This window comes from Lepidothrix coronata, unplaced genomic scaffold (assembly GCF_001604755.1).
Source record: "Lepidothrix coronata isolate B3197 unplaced genomic scaffold, Lepidothrix_coronata-1.0 Scaffold39, whole genome shotgun sequence".
Taxonomy (NCBI): Eukaryota; Metazoa; Chordata; class Aves; order Passeriformes; family Pipridae; genus Lepidothrix; species Lepidothrix coronata.
Genome location: NW_016690219.1, coordinates 503,651 through 522,588, shown reverse-complemented (window position 1 = coordinate 522,588; position 18,938 = coordinate 503,651). Strand labels below are relative to the sequence as shown.

The window sequence follows — 18,938 nt, the reverse complement described above, 5'->3', positions numbered from 1 at the left end:
TCTGCATCTAAGCAGAGTATTTACAGCCCCTGTGTAGCCAGTGGAGAGAAAAAGGCACTTTAGAGAGAAACTTCTCGTAAGACTTTATTTGGATGGGATGAATAACCACATGGAGAATCTATTGTTTGTGTTGGATATAGAGGGAACATAAATAAGCAGATTTGACATGCACTGCTGTGTCTTAGATAAAGGTTCATTTCCTCTGTCTTTATCTACTTAACTACTTTAAATCAGTAAACAGGTCGGACACATGACATACAGTGGATAAAGGGAACAGTGGGAATGTTGAAAGAGTTTCACAAAAGCTGATCATGTCCTTCATTCCTCAAACAAAACCATCAAGAGCAGGTGCAAGGTATTAAATAAACTAGTTGTTATCCTGTGTACTCAGTTTTGCATCTGTTATTATGTCTTGCAGGAACAAAATCTTCCAGTGCCATTGACTTCAAGGGTAAAAACGTGCCTGATGACAAGGATAAAGAAGATGAAGAAAATGAGGTGATGGATTTTTTCAAAGAGGAGAAGACACCTGACTTAATCTCGCAGCTTTTATCAGTGCAGAATGTCAAAAAGGGGGAAGAAAAGGAAGAGGAAGAGGAGGAAGAAGAAGTTCTAGACCCCCTTGGTATAATCAGGTATGGCTGCTAGTGCCTTTTTTATTTAGATTTTAGCCTAGTTTTCTAAGTTAGGCTGTTCTGTGTCACTGTCCCCTGATCCCAACATTTTATCACATTGACCACTTTCAGCTGAATTTCACAGAGGAGGAGAGGCCTCTGCAGTTCGCAAAGGAAGTGCCTTGGTAGAGGGAAGAGACTTTGTAATTGTTCTTCAGTGCATTCTTCAGGAAATCCAAGTGACTGGGACATTCTGAATGCCTTGATTACAATCCCAACTACAGGAGACACTTTACTGGGCACTGCAGGGCTCTACCACAAAGCATCAGTGCATCAGCATCCAGTGGATGTGCTGTTCTGGAGTACACCGGTGTTTACAGTGTCTGAAACTGCTTTTGAGCTCAGTTGTGTCTACAAGGAGGTAAAGTTAGAGCATCTTAAAGACCAAAAGACCTAACATTTCAGTAATAATATTCACAAATAGGCATTTCTTTCTTTATTCCCTTGTCTGAAGGTGTCACATTCTTAATGCCACTAAGGCATAAGCAATAACAGCTTAAGAAACAGTAATTGAATCAAAGCTTCTTGATATTAGTATCCGTGTTGGTTTACCTGTGCAGTAATTTTCAGACAGTTATTTTCTTCACTTCAAGATGGATTTTCTCACTGAATTCCTAAACCATTTCTATTGAAGCCTGGAAGCAAATTTAGTTTCTCGGCGGCTGGGATCATGAGTACTGACAACTTTTTTTAGGGTGCCTCAGGCTTTAGATATCCAAGTAGAGAAGGCTTAGCTGTTCTTGATCTTCAGTAAGCACTGACTGACTCAACTGAACTGTTTCAGCCACGAGCCACTACTGAATGTTCTTTGTCTTGGATCTAGACAGCGCTGTCAAAGTGCTTCTTCAAAGCAATAGGCAGTAACTGATGGTAACAAGCCAGAGCCCACTCTTGGTGTTTCCCAATTACATTGAATCATTTCCAGGAGATCATTCACTCTAGGCTCTAAGCCTTTTTACTTGAAGTATTTAGTAATTTACCTATCACCAGAAAACTTCTAATATTATTCTTTTGACAAAATGTGCTTAATTACTCAGCATCAAAATCATTCTTTTGTTGAAGAAGAGTTTAAAAATTTAAATAACTATTTACAGGGAGAAGTTAGATAAAGCAGTACTTCCCATAAAATGGTCCTTAGTTGGTAAGTTTACAAAAGAAGCTGTCCTTTTTTGGATAGGAAAATGATCTATTGGTTTAGCAAATGCAATGTTGTATTTTCCAACTTAAAACAAGTAGAAGCTATAAAGAACTTGCTATGCCAAAACAAGCAAGAAGTTTGCTTTTCTGCTCTGAACAGTTTGACATACTATTTGAAAATCTTGATTATTTTGGTCTTTTAATGCACTGAAGGATGACAAGATCTGGTATTTAATCCTCATTTAGTTTATTGCTTCCATTCCTTTTGAGAACAGAGTTCTTACTGAATCAAAATAACTTAATTTGTATAAGAAGTATGATCTTCACTGGGACAGAGCTGCAGCATGACATGTTCTGCAGTGAGATGTTTTTTACTCTGAATCACTGGTTGGCTATCTAGAAAAGAAATCTGCATATGTATTTATTATTATTTTTGTAAATCTCACATGTACAGTGTTGAGGCAGAAACGTGAAAGTGGAAATGAGAATCCTGGATCTGATCTTACATTATCTCTATTCTCATGTAGCTCACCCTGCTTCCATGGAAGTTATTTTCAGCTGACATCAATGGAGATCGGACTGTACATAAGCACTGTGTCCCAGCTCTGTGCCATCTAGCAGTAGGTGTCTAGGTAAGAGGCCAAAGGCAGGAGCTTAGTTGTCAGGGGATGGGCAGTTCTTGGAGGACCATTTTAGGCTGTGTTCTATGCCTGTTAAAGTGTTATGTGCTTACATGCTTTGAAGAGGGAGCTGCAGGCCTCACAGCTTGAGTGCTTCAGATGTGCTTGAAGTTACTTTGGGATAGAAATGAATAAAACAGGAGATGACACAGATTAATGTGTTTAGTAGTAAACTGCTCTCTAATGCCTATTAAATTCAGGATAAAAAGGAAAAAAAAAATCCATGGGCCTTTTCTCTCTGAAAACCTTTGAAAAGATGTAAAGTCAGCACTGAAACAAGCCAGTCCATCCCATACAGTATTGGTGGCCAGAGTGCTGTGAGCAGCAGAGCTCAGACCTAAATTGAATCATGTGTTTGGCATAATCTTATAGGTTTTTTGCTTTCTGGATGAGGATGAAACTGCTCCAGTAGCACAGGCTTCCATATGTTGTCAGCACGCTTCATTTGATAACAACTTCTCCTCCTGGGCCAGAAGGCTGTGACTTGGATTTAGCCCAGCGCTGCTGCTGTGCTGCTGAACCACCTGATATCCAGTTAAATATACTGGCCTTAGGGGTAAAATGCTAAGTTAGGGCCTTTATTTTCTGTTTTTGTATTGCTGGTGATCATCCAGGTGGAAGCTCATAATGGCCTGGTTCCTTTTGCCTGGAGGAGACATCCCAGTTGTGCTGATGCTCTGCCTCGCATTCAGGGCTGTCTGAGTTGCTCTTTGATGTCAGGTGGGCAACTCACTTGCCAATTCAGCTCTTCAGCTTTTGTGGGTATTAATGATGATCTACAAACTTTGTGTTTCTTTGCTCTATGATTCTCATTCCTCAAAGCTTTCTTTCTGTGTTAGCAAGGGGATCTTGGGATTCTTCACAACAGAAAGACTGGATTTTTTCTTGTCCAAATCAGGAACATATCAAAAACCATAATACATGCTTGTGGTTAAGTTTTCAGCTTTTAACACCCCTTCTCCTTAATATTTTTTATCCCAGGCCTAGTTCTTCTTAGAATAAAGGTTGCTCAAAATTATGTTACATTTGTGGGGTTCAGTGTTGAAAATCATTTGAAATATGTTTTCTCTTCTTCATCCTCTGACTTTCTTGATAGTTTGGAGTATTATCATTCCAATGTATTGTCGCCAGTTACTCTGCAAGTTCTCCTGGACCTTTGTAGAAAAGATCGGCTCTCATAGCAAACTTTTTTTTTTTAAAGTGACTATCTTTTTTTTTTTCATTTTATTTTCTGGTAAATCACAAACATTATAATATTTCTGTTAAAATGTTCTAATTCTTTTTACAAGTAGGAAATCATATATATATATAACTCCATATTGTAGGGACAATGTTAGGTATAGTGACTTATCTTTTTCACCACTCTTTATCGCTCTTCTTTAAATCCATCTATCTCAACATTTGCATATACATATTTTTAAGTCCTTGGTAGGCTACCATGCTGCTTGGGCAATATATCTGGATTTTTAGAGGTACACTGTCTTTTAACACTGCTGTGTTTTAAAAGATTTTCCTCATAAATTGCAAAGTAGTACTGCGAGTCTAGTCACAACTGCCCGGGGTTCTCCAACTGGAATGCCTTTAGGGATGAATGAAGCAAGAGCACTAGATCTGAAAGAGGCTAATGCTCTGAAGGGCAAGGCAAGTTGGATGAGCTGTTCACCTGCAGCCAGTGTGGTCTTGATGGTACTGCTGAAAATTCTGCAGTGGGAATAGGCATAATTTGCCAGTGGTTTGAGGGGAGATTGGCAGGAAGTGAGGATTGCTGTGTGAAGCAGGAATCCAGAGCAGCACCAATGCTAAGTCAGCTCAGCTGTGCCAGGGTGCCCTGGCTGAGCCTGACTGAGCAGTGTCTGGCTGTGTCTATACCATTACATTCTCCTGTCCTCCAAATGTGGATTGCTACATCCAGAATGCCCCACTGGAAATGGCTGCTGGCCTGTGCTCCCTCCTGGGCTGTGATTAGGATAGCTTAGGAGAAGACAGGTTGTCCCATACCAGGGTGGGTACCAAGAACTGAACAGCTGAACTCTTGAACTGAGCTCCTGTGCTCAGGCCTGGGGTGTGAAGGAATTACTAGAAAAGACTGTATGGCCCTGAGCTCCTCTGCCCACAGAGCTTTCTGCCTGCCACTGTGTTTGCCATAGCCTGCCCTCAAGGTTCCCTAAAGTTTTGCTTTATGTAGGGAATTCAGGCATCCAGCTGTGGATTTTTTTACTTGATCCAAGCAGGATCAAGTTAGCATTTCTGGTCTGAATCTTAAAGTAATTTAAAAAACACATCACAGCAACTGAATTTGGTTTTGTCTTCTTCCACTGTGGATGAAATACAGAGTTTTATTGTTTATAGGTTGAAGCCAAGAGCTTTAGCTTTAGCTTTATCTCTCTCCTCTCACTGTGTAGTTAAAACAACTCACCTTAGTATTTGTATTCAGTTTACTCCAATAAACCTCAGACAGCAGCTGATTAAAATGGCTGTGAACCAGCTCCTCTGGACAAAGCAGCAACAATTTTGCAGAAGGACTGTGACTGCCTCATGGGTTAAAACATGCAGCAGCCCTTTCAGTGCATGCATTTCTTCAGCTGCAATTAACTTCTGAGGTAATATTTGTTCACCATTTTGGGAGAACCCACCTTTTCCGGTGCTTTCCTTTCTTGTCTTCTTCAGCCCTCCAGAGCCCTTGCAGGAACCTCTTCTCCCCACATGGTTCCTCCCTTCCGTCCTTTTTCCTTTGCCTCTCTAAATCTTCCAGTGACAGCATATATTTCCTGAGCCTTAGGTTTTTCCTGGCAGACTGCACAGGGTCCAAAGGTGGGTATTCCCCAGGCAAGAGTTTTTCTGTCTCCTCATGAGTCTTGGGGAGTTTCTGTCTCGACTCTCTGCCTTTGCTATTGTTCAGAGGATTTCCCCTCATGGCTTCTCCCATCCAAATTTGTGCCTTTCCTGAGGAATACAGACAGACACGTGGGTGGGTTGAAACTTTGCATCTGTTGTGTTTAAATGCAGATACAGCGAAGTCCTGACAATAGTTAGGAAAGGATGGGGCTGGTGAGGGCTGACCTTTTGGGGGCCTTCTGCCAAAGGTTTTTAAAAGCCTTGTAGCTGGGGTCAAGCTCAAGCACCTCCAGTGCCAGAGGTTTCCCGTTGCTGGGTTTAGTTGGTAAGGAGATTATTAAAGGACTCAGGGCCTTTTCTGGCTGCAGATGAAATTGGTGATGGCTTTGAGCAGCAGATTGGCAGGGAGTGAGCAGCCAGGAGCCAGCCCTGGCCTTGCCAGAGCCCTGCAGAGCCAGGCAAGCTGCAGGAGGAGGTGGGTTGGCACACAAGCCAGCAGTTGTTCCTGGTTGTATCCTACACCTTCGTGTTTCCCAGCCCCTTAATGGTAGCCAGGCTATACCGTTCATCCCAGTACTCCCTTCCCTTGCCTTTTCTTCCCTGTCATGGCAAAAGAGCCAAGATGGCCTCAGCCTTTTGTCTTTGGGGAAGAAATGAATGGCAACATTTGATCTTGCTTCCTCTGCCAGAAGCCTTGGGCCGCTGAGAGTGGCTGATGAAGAGGCAGAAATCAGCTTAAGGGGAGTCCTACGTTTAGCGTCTTTCCAAGGGGTTTTCTTGATGCAGTGCCCAAAGCTGTAATAGGTGAGGGCAATGTACTTGCTGGTGGATTTTCACCTCCAAGGCAGAGAATTTCTGCAGGCTGGAGTGGTGTCATGGCACAGCTGCTGTCTGCTGGACAGATGGTCTGGAGGAAACTTGTAAAAATGTGTGTTCAGCTGCTGTGCCTTCTGGTCCTTGGTTGGCAGGGTTGTAGTTCTGCCACTCCTCAGCCATTCTCCTACTCCTCAACCACTCACAAATTCACAGCTGCCTTTTGGTCTAGCCACGTATGTGTGTGACTTCCCCTCTGAATCCAGTAGGATTCATACACAGCAGTGGAAAAGCTAGTCTGTTTGTCTAGATCAGCTGAGAGAGTGTGAAGGTGTCAAAACATCAGAGAAGAGAAAAGATACAGGTTATTTTTCTTTAATTCAGATCATTTAAACAACGAACGAGAGAATAAAGAGCTTTGTTTTCCTAGCAGTGTGTGTATGCGCGCTCACAGCTGTGAAGCCTTCAGAGATTTGAACAGGCAGATCTTTATTTTCTGTTGGTTGTTGGGTCACAAGCTTAGGTTGCAAGGCATGCTCAACCATCACTTTGCCAAGTGACACAAGTATTTGTCGCAATTCCAATCCAGCTGCTGTCAGATTGGCAACTCACAAAATCCCAGTAAACAACTCTGCTGGTCCTCTACTGCCATTTGAAATTCTTCTGAAAAGCAAGGACATACTCTGGTATGGTGTTCTTCCCTGTCAAAGTGAGGAGAAAGAAGAAAAGACAGCAAAGAAGGCTTTATTACTCTCCCAGTTAAAGGATAAGCCTCACTTATTTTTCATAAATTGCCTGCTCTCAACCCTTTTCAGGGGCAACCTTGTAGCCTCTTCTTGAAGGTGTTTTAACTGAGTGGCTAGAGAGTAAAGCAGGATGGCAGAGATGCTCTCCTTGCAGGAGTTCAGTCCCTCCAGTTTCTCTCCTGAACTTTTTTATGTTTACAGGTGCTTTGTGAGTGGTGTCTTCCCATGCAATGGGCTTTCCTTTCTCTTGTGCTGCCAATCCCATCTCCTGAGCACAGCTTCCAGTGTGTTTCTTTAATGGAAATCTTGCTGTCACCTCACAGATGAAAGGTTGAGGGTGATTGAAAGAAAACATTGGAAAATGAAAGCATGTTTAGTTGCTGGATCTCACAGAATAATCCATATTCATACTGTGTTGTCTTCTGACTAGAATAAACCTGTTCTCTAGGAAGAACTCTACTAAGGCCTGTGTAACTGCAAGGGGTGGAACTGAGAACCTTTCCTAGCTGCACTTTCCAGCCATATGAATCAAGTTGGATGTGTGAAGGACTTGGTCCTCTTCTCTCATTGGTGTTCTTTGGGAGAGTCAACTGAATGGAAGTGCAGTCAGGAAAACTGAGGTGTTCTGGTACTCCTGGGCTGGTAGTTGCCATGTGTTATATCCATAACCACTCCTTCAAGAGAGCGTATTGGACAGGTGATTGCTGTTATGTCTGCTTCTGGCTATCAGAAAGAACTGTACCTTGGATCAGAGCTAGGCAACTCACACTGTGGGAGAGGTTTGGAGAGAAGTGGATACATAACTTAGAGATCTAAAGTTGTCTGCTCTGTGTTTTCTTGTATTCTGGAAATAGTATTTCCCTGACCTAAGGAAAACTTGTGAGAGTCTTTCCCTGTGCCAGCATTGTCCTTATCTACTTTCATATTTTCCTGTCTAGCGTTGGATTTTTGGTCCCATGAGATTATGCAGTCATTATTTCCCCAGGTTTTTAAGCAATTGCCTGGCTTATACTTCAGTGGTAAGTTTCTGTCATGACTGGCTTGAGCGATTCCAGTACATACACAGCTGGAACACAAGGATCCTTTGGGAAGGAGTTTAAGTAATTATTTTAATGTGCTTCATTTTCTTTCTGATTAGAACACAGAATATACTTTAATGGGTTTTATAAATAGTTAATTTGTGTTTATGCCATCATCCTAAACCCAAAGGGCTGAAAATAGCTCTCCAATCTGTGTAGTGTTACAGCTGTGTGTACCATCCGGTGGTGTTTTCAAGCAGAACACAAATGTAACTACACCTGGGGTAAAATGCAGCAAGGACCTAATAGCTTAGTGCAAGACTTCATTGCAGCATCAGACTGTAAGTGAAGAACACTTAATTTAACTGGGAACATAGAGGGAATTGCATCAACATAATACCCAGTCTGGAATTTGACTAGATTGCTAAAGTAGATAGTCTGCTTTTAAGGAAGATATCACAGAATTTTTAACAGACCTGGTTCATTGTTTACAATGTACTAAAGCAATAAAACCACACACTTTTATGTATATAGAAGAACTGTAGAGCGAAGTAATATCAGGGAACTGGAATGAAATACCATTGCCACTAGCTGGCACCAGCTTTCAAATAATTCCCATAGTCATCTGAGTGAACTCTCAGCTTTTGGTTTCCCCATCCTGTTTGACAGCGATGTGCAGGCATTTGTAGCAGAACTAAGCAGCACTGAAGGCACGCAGGAGCCGTTCTCCAGGCATATTCAGCAAGTCCTTACTTAACTGAGACAGGTTCGTAGGAGGCAGGAGATCCTTTAGAAGGGCCATAGGATAAATTTATGACTACACAGAATCAGAAGTGTGTCTTTTTTTACCTCTGCTTTGGAAGAGGATTGTTCATGATGTAATTGGGCAGATTTAAACATGTTTTGTTTCATGGACTTTACAATAATAGGATGACTCAAATCCTTAATTAGCATAGAAAAGCATTACCTCATCGATGAGCCTGCTCCTTTCACCAAGGCACCGAGGGGGAATCTTTAATTGACAGATGCAGGGAACTGCTCCTAGATGAGGCAGACTGCTAATGAGGGATGGATTCAGAGCTGCCCTATTGCTTTTCTGTTCACCAAGTATAACAGAATTGTTTGCCATAGAAGAAGCTGTCTGTAGGGTGAATGTGTGCTCAGTTTAAATTGAGATGGGAGACTTGCTTTTCCTTTCATCTGATGCTGTCAGGTTCCTAATTCAGCAGACTTAATAAAATCATTGTTCCCTTTTCCCCATGGGTCTGCTGCAGACACTTCTGTCTTTGTTTCAAAGGATCAAAGAATCAGCTTTTGGAAAACCATTTTTGGAAGCAATCTGTAAAACTTTGCCAAAAATGCATGAATTAGCCATTGTAACTATAGACCAGTACTAATTGACACACCTGGGGATCACATTTCTTCCTACTGCCCTTGCAGCAGTTGGCCAGGTCTGGAGTCATCTGAAGTGCCAGTTAAAGGAGGAATGTCCCTGAGGACAGACACACATCTGGGACTCAGCAGCTCTTCATTTTGCACTTGAATTTCTTGGGTCATATCACACTACTAAAAGGCTGGATCTCTCCATTATCCCTTTGGTAAAAGGAATAAAACTGATTTTGTAGATCTGCCTGGAAAAAAGAAATTCTTTACTTCTTTACACAAAAATGTGGCATTCAGATAGCTGTTAATGACCATTGTCATTGAAGTGAAAGAAATGCTTTTCAGTACCTTCTATAAATTTTGGAAAGACTTGAAACCTTTCTTTCCATGTTGCCTGAGATGCCCAGTTATGTCCAGATCATAAGGGGGCTAAGATTGTCATCACAGTAAAATACACAGCTGTGGTAGGTGATTTGACTGTGGCTAAACTAGTAAATAAAAGCAGATAGGAACTGTAGTGTTGCTTTTGCCAACTAGAATAAAGTAGCTTCTGTCCAACAGCTAAATCCTTCTGCTCCTCAGAGCGAGTTGGCCATGTCCAAAACAGGAAAGGCCCTAAGCCTGTAACGATCCCTAAACCATGTCCAGGCATCATTTGGGAAAGCAGTGATTAGCCTGGGCCAAGTTCATGCCAGGAAGCATGCTAGAAACTCACAGGGCAGTTACTGTGTGCCATCATCTCAGCACAAGCTCTGACTAAATTTGTGTGCTGGTATATGTGTTGGCTTTTCGTTGCCAACAGGGCAGCCTGAAGAAAGTGCATGTTTAGGGGTCAGGATTGGAGCCATTGGGATCCTGTAATGAGGCTTTTCTTGGTGCAGGCAGTGATGACTGTGGGCCTGGCACTTGAGGATGCTCTGTGATCATAAACCACCAAGGGCATTTTGCAGCAAGAGTGGAGCTGGCTGCTGTGGTTCCTCTCAGCTGGCACTCTTTTGGATGATGGCACAGCTCAGGAGCTCACCCAGGACTGGATGGGTGCAGCCTGCCTCTTTTGAACTGTAACAGAGTTCAGCCATGAGGGTGTGAGCTGTGGTGGCTTGGAAAAGGTCTTGACTTGGGTTTTTGCTAGTATAGGCTGTTTTCTGAGGTCTGCTTTCTGAACCACGATTTTCTGTAATAACTGCTGCTTATTGGCACGAGGCACAGATGGATTGAAGTGGCTTGGATGGAAGACTTCCAAGCTTTCTTCTTCCTTTATTGCTTTTTGTCTCTGATAGTATCTGAGGCATACTTCAAGGCTTCATTAAACACAAAACATAGTGTCATGCTCTCAAAACCAACTTATAACATTATCTAGACCCATTTGCAACAGACATCTCATTTTTCATCTATGTGATGTGTTATCTGCCAGCATAGGCTGTTGTTGTGTATAACACTCTTGTCCTGGAAGCTTGTTCCCAAGTCATCCATCTTACTTTTCCTGGCTATGAATGACAGAACCATGGCCCCCACTGTCCCGTTATATGAAAAAAGGCAAGTGCATTTTCAGGAGGCTCCTGAGGGCTAACCCTCTCTTCCTCCCTCAGGGGCTGTTACTGCAAACCCTGACCTCACTTATTGTTTATTCACTTTTATTTGTTCAGTGGTGCTGCCAGGAGACAAGGGCAGTGCCACACAGTGTGGGATGCTGAAATGGGAAGGAGAAGCATGTGGTCCAGAACTGCTGGCCAAGGCCTCAGAAGAATTAGTTTTCAATTCTTCATTTCAAAGACATCCTGCTTAGGCTGCAGATAGCTCACTTCTGGTTTTCAGGACCTCATTTTATTCCTGATTTGTAAAAGAACAGTACTGGCATGCCCTGACATGCAGAGGTGCAGAGAGAATGAATTCTGAAGGATCATGAGGTGTTTGGGGTCTGTTGGCAAACATAGTGGTTTGTTGGCAATAAGCATTGTTTTAGTTGCCCTTGGGAGGTGGTGGGAGATGTTACCCAGCCTGTTGTATCCCTTACTCTCATGGAGGAACATCCTTGGTCTGCCAGGCATTTCCCAGCTGTTGGCAGCACAGCACCATTGCTCACAGGAGGGATGCAGTCATGGTGCTGTTCTGTGCTACTGATGGATACTGAAGGATGCCAAGGTGTCCTTAAACCCTGCAGCCAAATGGACAACATGGCAAAGGACAGTCTCCTTTCAGCTCTTTGCTTCTCGGTTCTTCCTTGGAGGGGCCTCTCTCAAGGACCACTTCCAGAAGGTGACATAGAGAAGACTGCATCAAACTTGCCTCCATATACAGTCCTCTGGCAGTATCTCACCAACCTTTGCTTCTTCAAACACCCCCATGTGCCTTTGTTCTGTGCCCAAAGCATGTCATAAGCACTGTTTCGGGCTGTGACTTTGCAGAGCTCTAGCACAACCCTCATGTCATTCCAAGCACTTGAACTGAAAATCGGATACAGAATAAATACTAATTCCAGAACATCACACAGAGAAAGGGAAGACCAAGGCCAAGTGTTTTATAGTATGGATACAGTCCTGCCCCAGCTCTGTTGTTCAGCAGGGGGGTGTGTGTGCTGCCTCCTATGCTCATGGCAGCTCTGCTGTGGAATTCTGCCAGTCGTGGGAAGGTGAGCAACCTCAAAACCCTTCCCTGCCTTGGAGAGACCACAGGCAGGTGTAGTGGGTTAACCCTGGCTGGACACCAGCTGCCCACCAAAGCTGCTCTATCACTGCCCTCCTCAGCTAGGCAGGGAAGAGAAATTATAATGAAAGACTCGTGGGTCAAGATAAGGGCAGGGAGAGATCACTCACCAGTGACTGTCATGGGCAAAACAGACTCCATTTGGGGAAATGAATGGAATTTATTACCAATCAAGTTAGAGTAGGATAATAAGAAATAAAATTGAATTATAAAACACCTTCCCCCCCCCATTCCCTTATTCCTGGGCTCAACTGCACTCTTCATTTTCTCTACCTCCTTCCCCTCGGCAGCACAGGGGGACATTATGACCACATTGACCCTGTAGTGTTGGTTCTCTGTCCTAGCTATGTGGCACGTGAAAGGTTGCTGTAGCATTCTGCCTTATGGATTCAAATCCTGAAGTGCCCTGGGTCTGTTTTCTATCGGAACTCATCATTCTTCCTCCAAAGCTGCCATACCCACTGTAACACCAGGGAGTAAAAGCTTAAAACATCATGCAGTTATTTGTAATTGTTACTCCCTTGCTGTCATCAGCATCATTTCAGCACTTTTCCACGAGTCCCTCTCCTGATGCAGATCAGTGATATGGTTTCTGCTCCCCCTTCTGTGTATTCAACCAAAGATCCCCCTTACCAAACCTCAGGTAATTTCTCGCGTGCCTCCAACTTACTAGATGGCACAAGACTCTTCACTGTTGTAAAATGGCATAACTTTAATGTTTTTTGAGTGCATTTAGGATTTTTGAGTCAGCAAACTGACCGAAAGGATCAAATTACTGGCTGAGGCTCACACTGTGAGTCAACAGCAGCTAAACCTGGAAGGAGCTCAAAGAGCACTACACACTTGGTGCTTTTTGCCGCCATGCAAGCCTGACTTCTCACGTCATCTGGTGTGCGATAGCCTGAGATGTATACCAGCATTTCTACCACAGGCTATGTTCCCTGATCCATTTTCCCTGCAGCATCCCTTGCAGCACAGGAATTGTCAGTATTTTTAATGGAGCCAGCCCCAAGGGGCCAGTGGGCAGTAGCAGATCATCAGGTGGCTGAGCAGGAGTGAGGAGGAGGGTCTGCAGTGAATCAGATGTGTGGATCTACAGGCTTGTGTCACTTATGTCTAGTCATAATTCTCTGGGGATGTGAGATGCTAGTTGGAGGCCTTGCTGAGATCATCCATCTACCATCTCTTTAGAGTGCTGTGGGAATAGCAAGTGTCACTCTGACTGAGCTGAGCTCTGAGGGGTTTTTTGCCAATAGGAGGGGAATGATTTTGGTTATGATTTTAGAATATTATCATGTCTGCCAAATAACACCTGCACTGCACTGGACCTCATGCACAAGGCAGAATACTTGTGCATTTGTGCACACTACTTATTTCTTCTTCTTTTAATCACGTGTTGTGGTTTGCTTGCATTTAGCAGGTTTCTGTAATTCGGTGCCTGGCCCCACTGTGCTCCACAAAGGGCTCCTGGTGCTTCCCCAGCAGGACCTTCCCTTCATCCTGACAACCAGCTGTTGGACACACTGAGCTCAGTGCTCAGCCCCTGAAATTACTTATGTTGCAGAAGCTTCTGAGCTGTGAAGTCAGGCCAGTTAGTGATAAAAACATAAACAGGAGTCCAGTTTAAAAAATGCAGAATTACGTCATCTGTTTTTCTGCTTGCAGCAGAAAAAAAGCTGCCACTGCAGAGCCTCAGTGTCTTGCTTAGGAGGGAGAGTTTGTTGTCTGTGGTGCTCCCTGGTGTGGCTTTTCCTACAGTCTGACCTCCAGCAGTGTCTGCAACATCACAAGTGGAGTTGCTTCCTGCAGTAGGTATATCCATGGCCTGGGGAATATTTCACCCAGAGCAATTTTATCTTACCTCTGTTTAAAAAACAAAATCAGCACATGAAACCTCTAGGCAGGAAAGCTGTGTTCTCTTTTTATGGAAGAGGATTTGATCTCATGATCATCAGGAGAGGCAGCAGTGGGAGCAGGGCGCTACGTCTGCAACAGCAGCGTCATTTAACTCTGACAATGTCTCACTGTGTCCTTCTCTATTGTAGTTCCTGTAGAGCCATCTCTGAGTTGTGGTGATAGGTTTCTTTTACCCATGACATAGTCAAGAGGAAAAAGTGACCTCTGTGAACAGCAAGATGTGAGTGAGGGAGCCAGGCTCAGCCCTATGGTCCCTCCTCAGGCAGTCAAGACCCTGTGCTTTGGAAGCAATCTGCCCCTACTTCCAAATCCTACTTGGCTACTGCTGGAATCTGCTCACTACCCTGGTAACCAGCCCTTCTCAGGCTTTTCATAAGCTCTCTAGATGTGGTATGACAGGTATGTCAGGCAGAATTTTAGACTGGAACATCATGTGCAAGTTGCTAGGGGTTTTCTGTAGGTTGAGGGTCAATCTGTGCAGGTACCAGGCAAAAAAAAGGAAAGGCACCCTTCAGACTGAGTTTTATACAGAGTATCTGGGATTAGAAAGGCCAGACTATTTTGATGCAAGCATCCTTTCTTGTTCTGTTATCTCTTTGAGGCTTTTCTGTTCACAGACAGACGAAAATTAGAGTTGTGCCTGGGCTCCTGTACCCATTCTACTTTAGGATGCAGTGAGGAGGGAATTCAGGTGAGGCAGCACTGCAGGAGAAATGGTCTCCTCCTGAGGAGCACAACATGAGGCCAAGGGACTGTCAAACATAGGTGGCAGGAGATGCCGCTGGCTATGATGGCATTCTGTTGTGAGGAGCCGAAGATTAGGTAACACGAAGTTAAAACTGTATGAAGTAGATGTGGGTCAGGCTGCCTGTCCTTGGGAGGAGGCACCAAACACTTGCAGGTCCTGCTGATTTGACTTTATCAAGGCCTGTAATGAGAAGACAACTTTAAAACTTTCAGTTTTAGGCTGAAAGAGGGTGGATTTAGATGAGCTGTAAGTACAATAAGGGTGGTGAGGCACTGGCACAGGTTGCCCAGAGAGGTTGTGGCTGCCCCATCCCTTGAAGTGTTCAAAGACAGGTTGGATGGGGCTCTGAGCGACCTGATCTAGTGAAAATTGTCCCTGCCCACAGCAGAGGGGTTGGACTAGGTGATCTTTAAGGCTTCTTCCAACCCAAGCCATTTTATGACACTAGAGTTCTGTGACTCAGAGGTGCACCCAACACTTCAACGACACCCAACACCCAACACAAAATGAGTCATCAGGTATTCTCATGTTCAGTAACAAGAAGGTGGTATGTTCACGCGTGTGTGTGGTTCAGTGTTGAAGAAACCAATCGCTTCTCCAAAATGGTTGCTGTTTTTTGCTTTTACTTGGTTAGCTGTAAGAATTCTTACCACAACAGTGGATACTTTCAGTACCTTCAATTCCTTCTTTGTGAGGCCTTCTTTTTTGGAGTTTGGTCCTGAATCTGTTGTGCATGTGACAGTTAACATGCTCACTAGCGAGTTTTTTCACACCCTCTTTGTTTCAGCTTGGTTGACTTGGGTTGTGAAGCTGCTCAGGATGTTTTGTGAAGAATGTCTCATAAAGGCACGATGTTGGCAGGTTGATTTCATGACATTTAAATTCTTGTCATGTGGCACATTTTATTGCTGAGTTATACTGCGTGTAGGCATCACTTTACAGGCATGAAACAGAGTACTCGCTATAGAAGTTGTTGGTTTTGGAGCTACAGACCTGTAACAAGCAGTAATTAGTGTAAGAGAATGGATTTTCTTTCTTAGACTGTAATTTTTATAGGGTTAGAACATAAAGCTAGAGCCTATTCTTAAAAGTAACTCCATTAGTTTGAATAATGACATTAAAGGAAATAAATTAAGGAATAATTTCTTGCAGAATTTTTTAGGTTCAAACTGTTCAGCGTAATTTTTTTGCAATAAAGCTTCCTTTCTCCAGAAAGATTTTGCATTTATTTAACATTTGATATGAATTTTGTCTTTTTTTTTTTTTTTTTGAAAACTGACTAGTAAATGTTGTTTATTTTCAGTGGTTGGCGGTTATAGCTGGTTATTTTTTTTTATCAGTTTCAACCTCTTCCCTTTCTCTTGCTTTGCTAACTTGCCTACTGTTACCTCTGCTGATTTTATACTTTTTTTTTTTTAACTTACCCTCCCATCTGCATTTTCCCACTTTCCCTTTGAAGCTTCCTGTTTCTCCTTCAGTTACTGCCTGTGGTCTTTTTCAAAAGCATAGTTTGACCATGATAGTAATCTTTAGGGTTAAAGCAGAAAGAGTCCAGAACAGAGGTCTAGAAGGTAAGAGGTGCATAATGTGAAGAAGAGCACTGAAGATGACAAGGAGGCCCAATTAGCAGTCTAGAGGATAAGGCAGCACTGCAGATTCTGGAGGTGGAGCAAGGAAATATCTGATGCTGGCCAGAAATTTGGGAAAATTATTGAGGAGGCATGAAAAGGAGAAATAGAGTGGAATTGGGCAGAATTGTAGCTCTTCTACTAATTCATAGACTGAACAGAAAGACAATGTTTTCTCTTCCTTGTCCTACCAAATACAAGACGAAAACCAAAAAAAGTGTTTTGGTTTCATCCCTTCTTCCTTGAGGCATGTGTGTGTCCAAGCTAATGCAGAGGTAGCTCAAGATCTCTCTGTAGAGAAGCAGATCCCTGCAATGCTGCAGTGAGATCCCTGCCTGCAGCACCCGGAGGATAGGAGCTTCCATCATCCTGCTTCTGCTTTGGAAGAAAACAGTGGGAACTTCATGATTGCTGTGTCAGTCCTTGGGTAAGATGCCATTAATGTAGGCTCATGAAAAGAAAATAGCAGCATGATTCCAGCCAGATTTTAATAATGATTGCTCTTTTAATTACTTGCTGATTACATCTGATTATCTGACTTTCTATAATCTTACCAAGCACCAAGGCAATGCTCACCAGCCTGTGCTTCTTTATTTTTCTGATTTTCTAACTTTTCTGATTTCTGAAATGGCTTCATTTTTATTCCTCTGTAACCTTCCTGGAGTTCTCAAATGTGTTGAGTTGTTATATCTAGGGTGGTCCAAGATACTTGGCCAATTTTTTCTAAACACCCTAGTATGTGCTATCTGGTATTGCATATTTGAAAATGTGCATCATTACCATGAGTATTAGGATAAGAAAAAATTCACTGTTGCAGAAACCCTGAAAGTACCATTCTGCTGCTTTGCAGATGAAACCTCAAATTCTAGTGAGCATTTTTGGCTCTTTCACATCATTATTGGCAACTTTATTATGCCTGTCTTGTTCTAGACCACTGTGGTTTCATTCAGACATGATTGTGTTTTGAAACTTGTCTTTTGTTGTCCTTATTTCAGCAAGTCTCATGTTCTGGTTTAGTCTAGAAAATCAGAGGAAAATTATAAATTTCCTTTATGTTAATTTTCTTTGCAATCTACTCTGTAACCCTAGTTCCCTTGCCAGCCATACGAGTGCCTGTGTGCTTTATTAGTTATTTAGTTGAAAACATTTTAGGAAATGTTTCTGTATTATGATTATTGCTAATGAGCTGTGTACTAAACAAAAGTCCATCTGTGGTCTTCTCATCTGTTTTCAAATTAAATTGAAAATTAATGTAATCAGAAAGCTTAAGGACAGATTACAAAACCAGCTTGGCTTCATTTAGGAAGGAGAGGTACTCTTCAGTGCTGAGCCCTTCAGAAAAATCTCTCCGCAAAAGCAGGTCCCTAGATGGGACCTGAACTCTTGAAAATCTGTTCCTTCAGGCTTCCTTTCCATCTGTTGCTCTGCTGGAACAGTAGTCCAAGACTGACCTAATCTTGGGGCTGCAGCAGAGAAACTTTGCCTGCAACTGAATGCTTTTCTTCCAGATGATTTCTAATAGGAGATTTATCCCATCTATTATGCATTATCTTATTTTGGAATATGCCAGAGGCATTTAAAATACTGTATGTTACTGTGATGTCCACAAGAAGAGGATTACTGTGTGAGGTAAAGTATCCCTGTGGCCAACACTTGTCATGGTTGCTTAATGCTCAGCAGTCAGGCTGTGCTGAGCTGACGGGCTTAGAATTTCTATTGGGCATCCCTTGCCCAAAGTGGATGAGAATGACCCCTTTTGTCCTGTCTGTTATTATCAAGCAGCTTTGGAAAATGAGCACTGTTGAATGAAAAGAAAGCAGCAGATGACATTTTGTTTTCTGCAGGAACTAGTGTATAGGTTCTTTGTTTTTCAGAAATGATTTTCAATAAGATGTGCTAGTACTGCTGCTATTTTAGCTGTAGTTCTTTTGTTCTGTAGATTTGTAGGAGTTGGGGTGTCCATTTATATTAGAGATCTCTTCCCATGTAAAATCCCATGGATACTTAAAATAGGAGTATGTATGTTCTGAATAAGTCTTTTTTTTTTATATATATATTACTGTAACATTTCTTTCCTGGAGCATAATTTTATTTCTACGAAAAAGAGATGGTCACATTTTCAGAACAATAAATTCTGTAAATTTTTGTCAGTGTGCTGAGATTACACATACTCTGATAACAACACTCACTGTTTTAACCTAGCAGTGATCATAGGTTAGGGACTCCTCTGTAGAGAGCACAATACTTTGTGATTTAAGCCACGTGTCACCACGTGTTAGATCTGGAGATTCAATGTTTCATAATACAGCCATCACACATACAGTTCTGAGAATCTTCTGACTTTGGAGTGTCTTAGTCATCCTCATTGCTGTTTTCTGCAGCTGACCAGAAAGCATATTTGCATGATTGCAGTGCCAGTGAGACCTGGAGGCTGCCAAATGAGTGACCTACATTGTGTTTGGTAAACAATAACAAGAGAATTGTGCTCACAAAACAGGTTAGGTTTGAAAGTGTCTTTGCATGCAGGGTTTTGTTGGCATTTTCTTGGGTGATTTGAGAATCATTTGGGAGCCAGGAGTCTCAGCTGGACTTTCAGGTGTGCCAGCAGACTGACTAGTTGGATTCATATACTCTTGATTTTTGACCATCCTGTTT

The 18,938-nt window shown here is 42.7% G+C and overlaps 1 protein-coding gene across 2 annotated transcripts in view; it reads left to right on the top strand.

Annotated features, from left to right (window-relative positions):
- The window catches only part of HS1BP3 (HCLS1 binding protein 3), a 51,464-nt gene that overhangs the window by 16,691 nt on the left and 15,835 nt on the right, over positions 1–18,938 (top strand). For both annotated transcript variants that reach the window (XM_017813152.1, XM_017813151.1), the window contains exon 4: positions 419–635. In XM_017813152.1, coding sequence (XP_017668641.1) covers positions 419–635 — 217 coding nt within the window. The remainder of the gene's footprint in view (positions 1–418; positions 636–18,938) is intronic.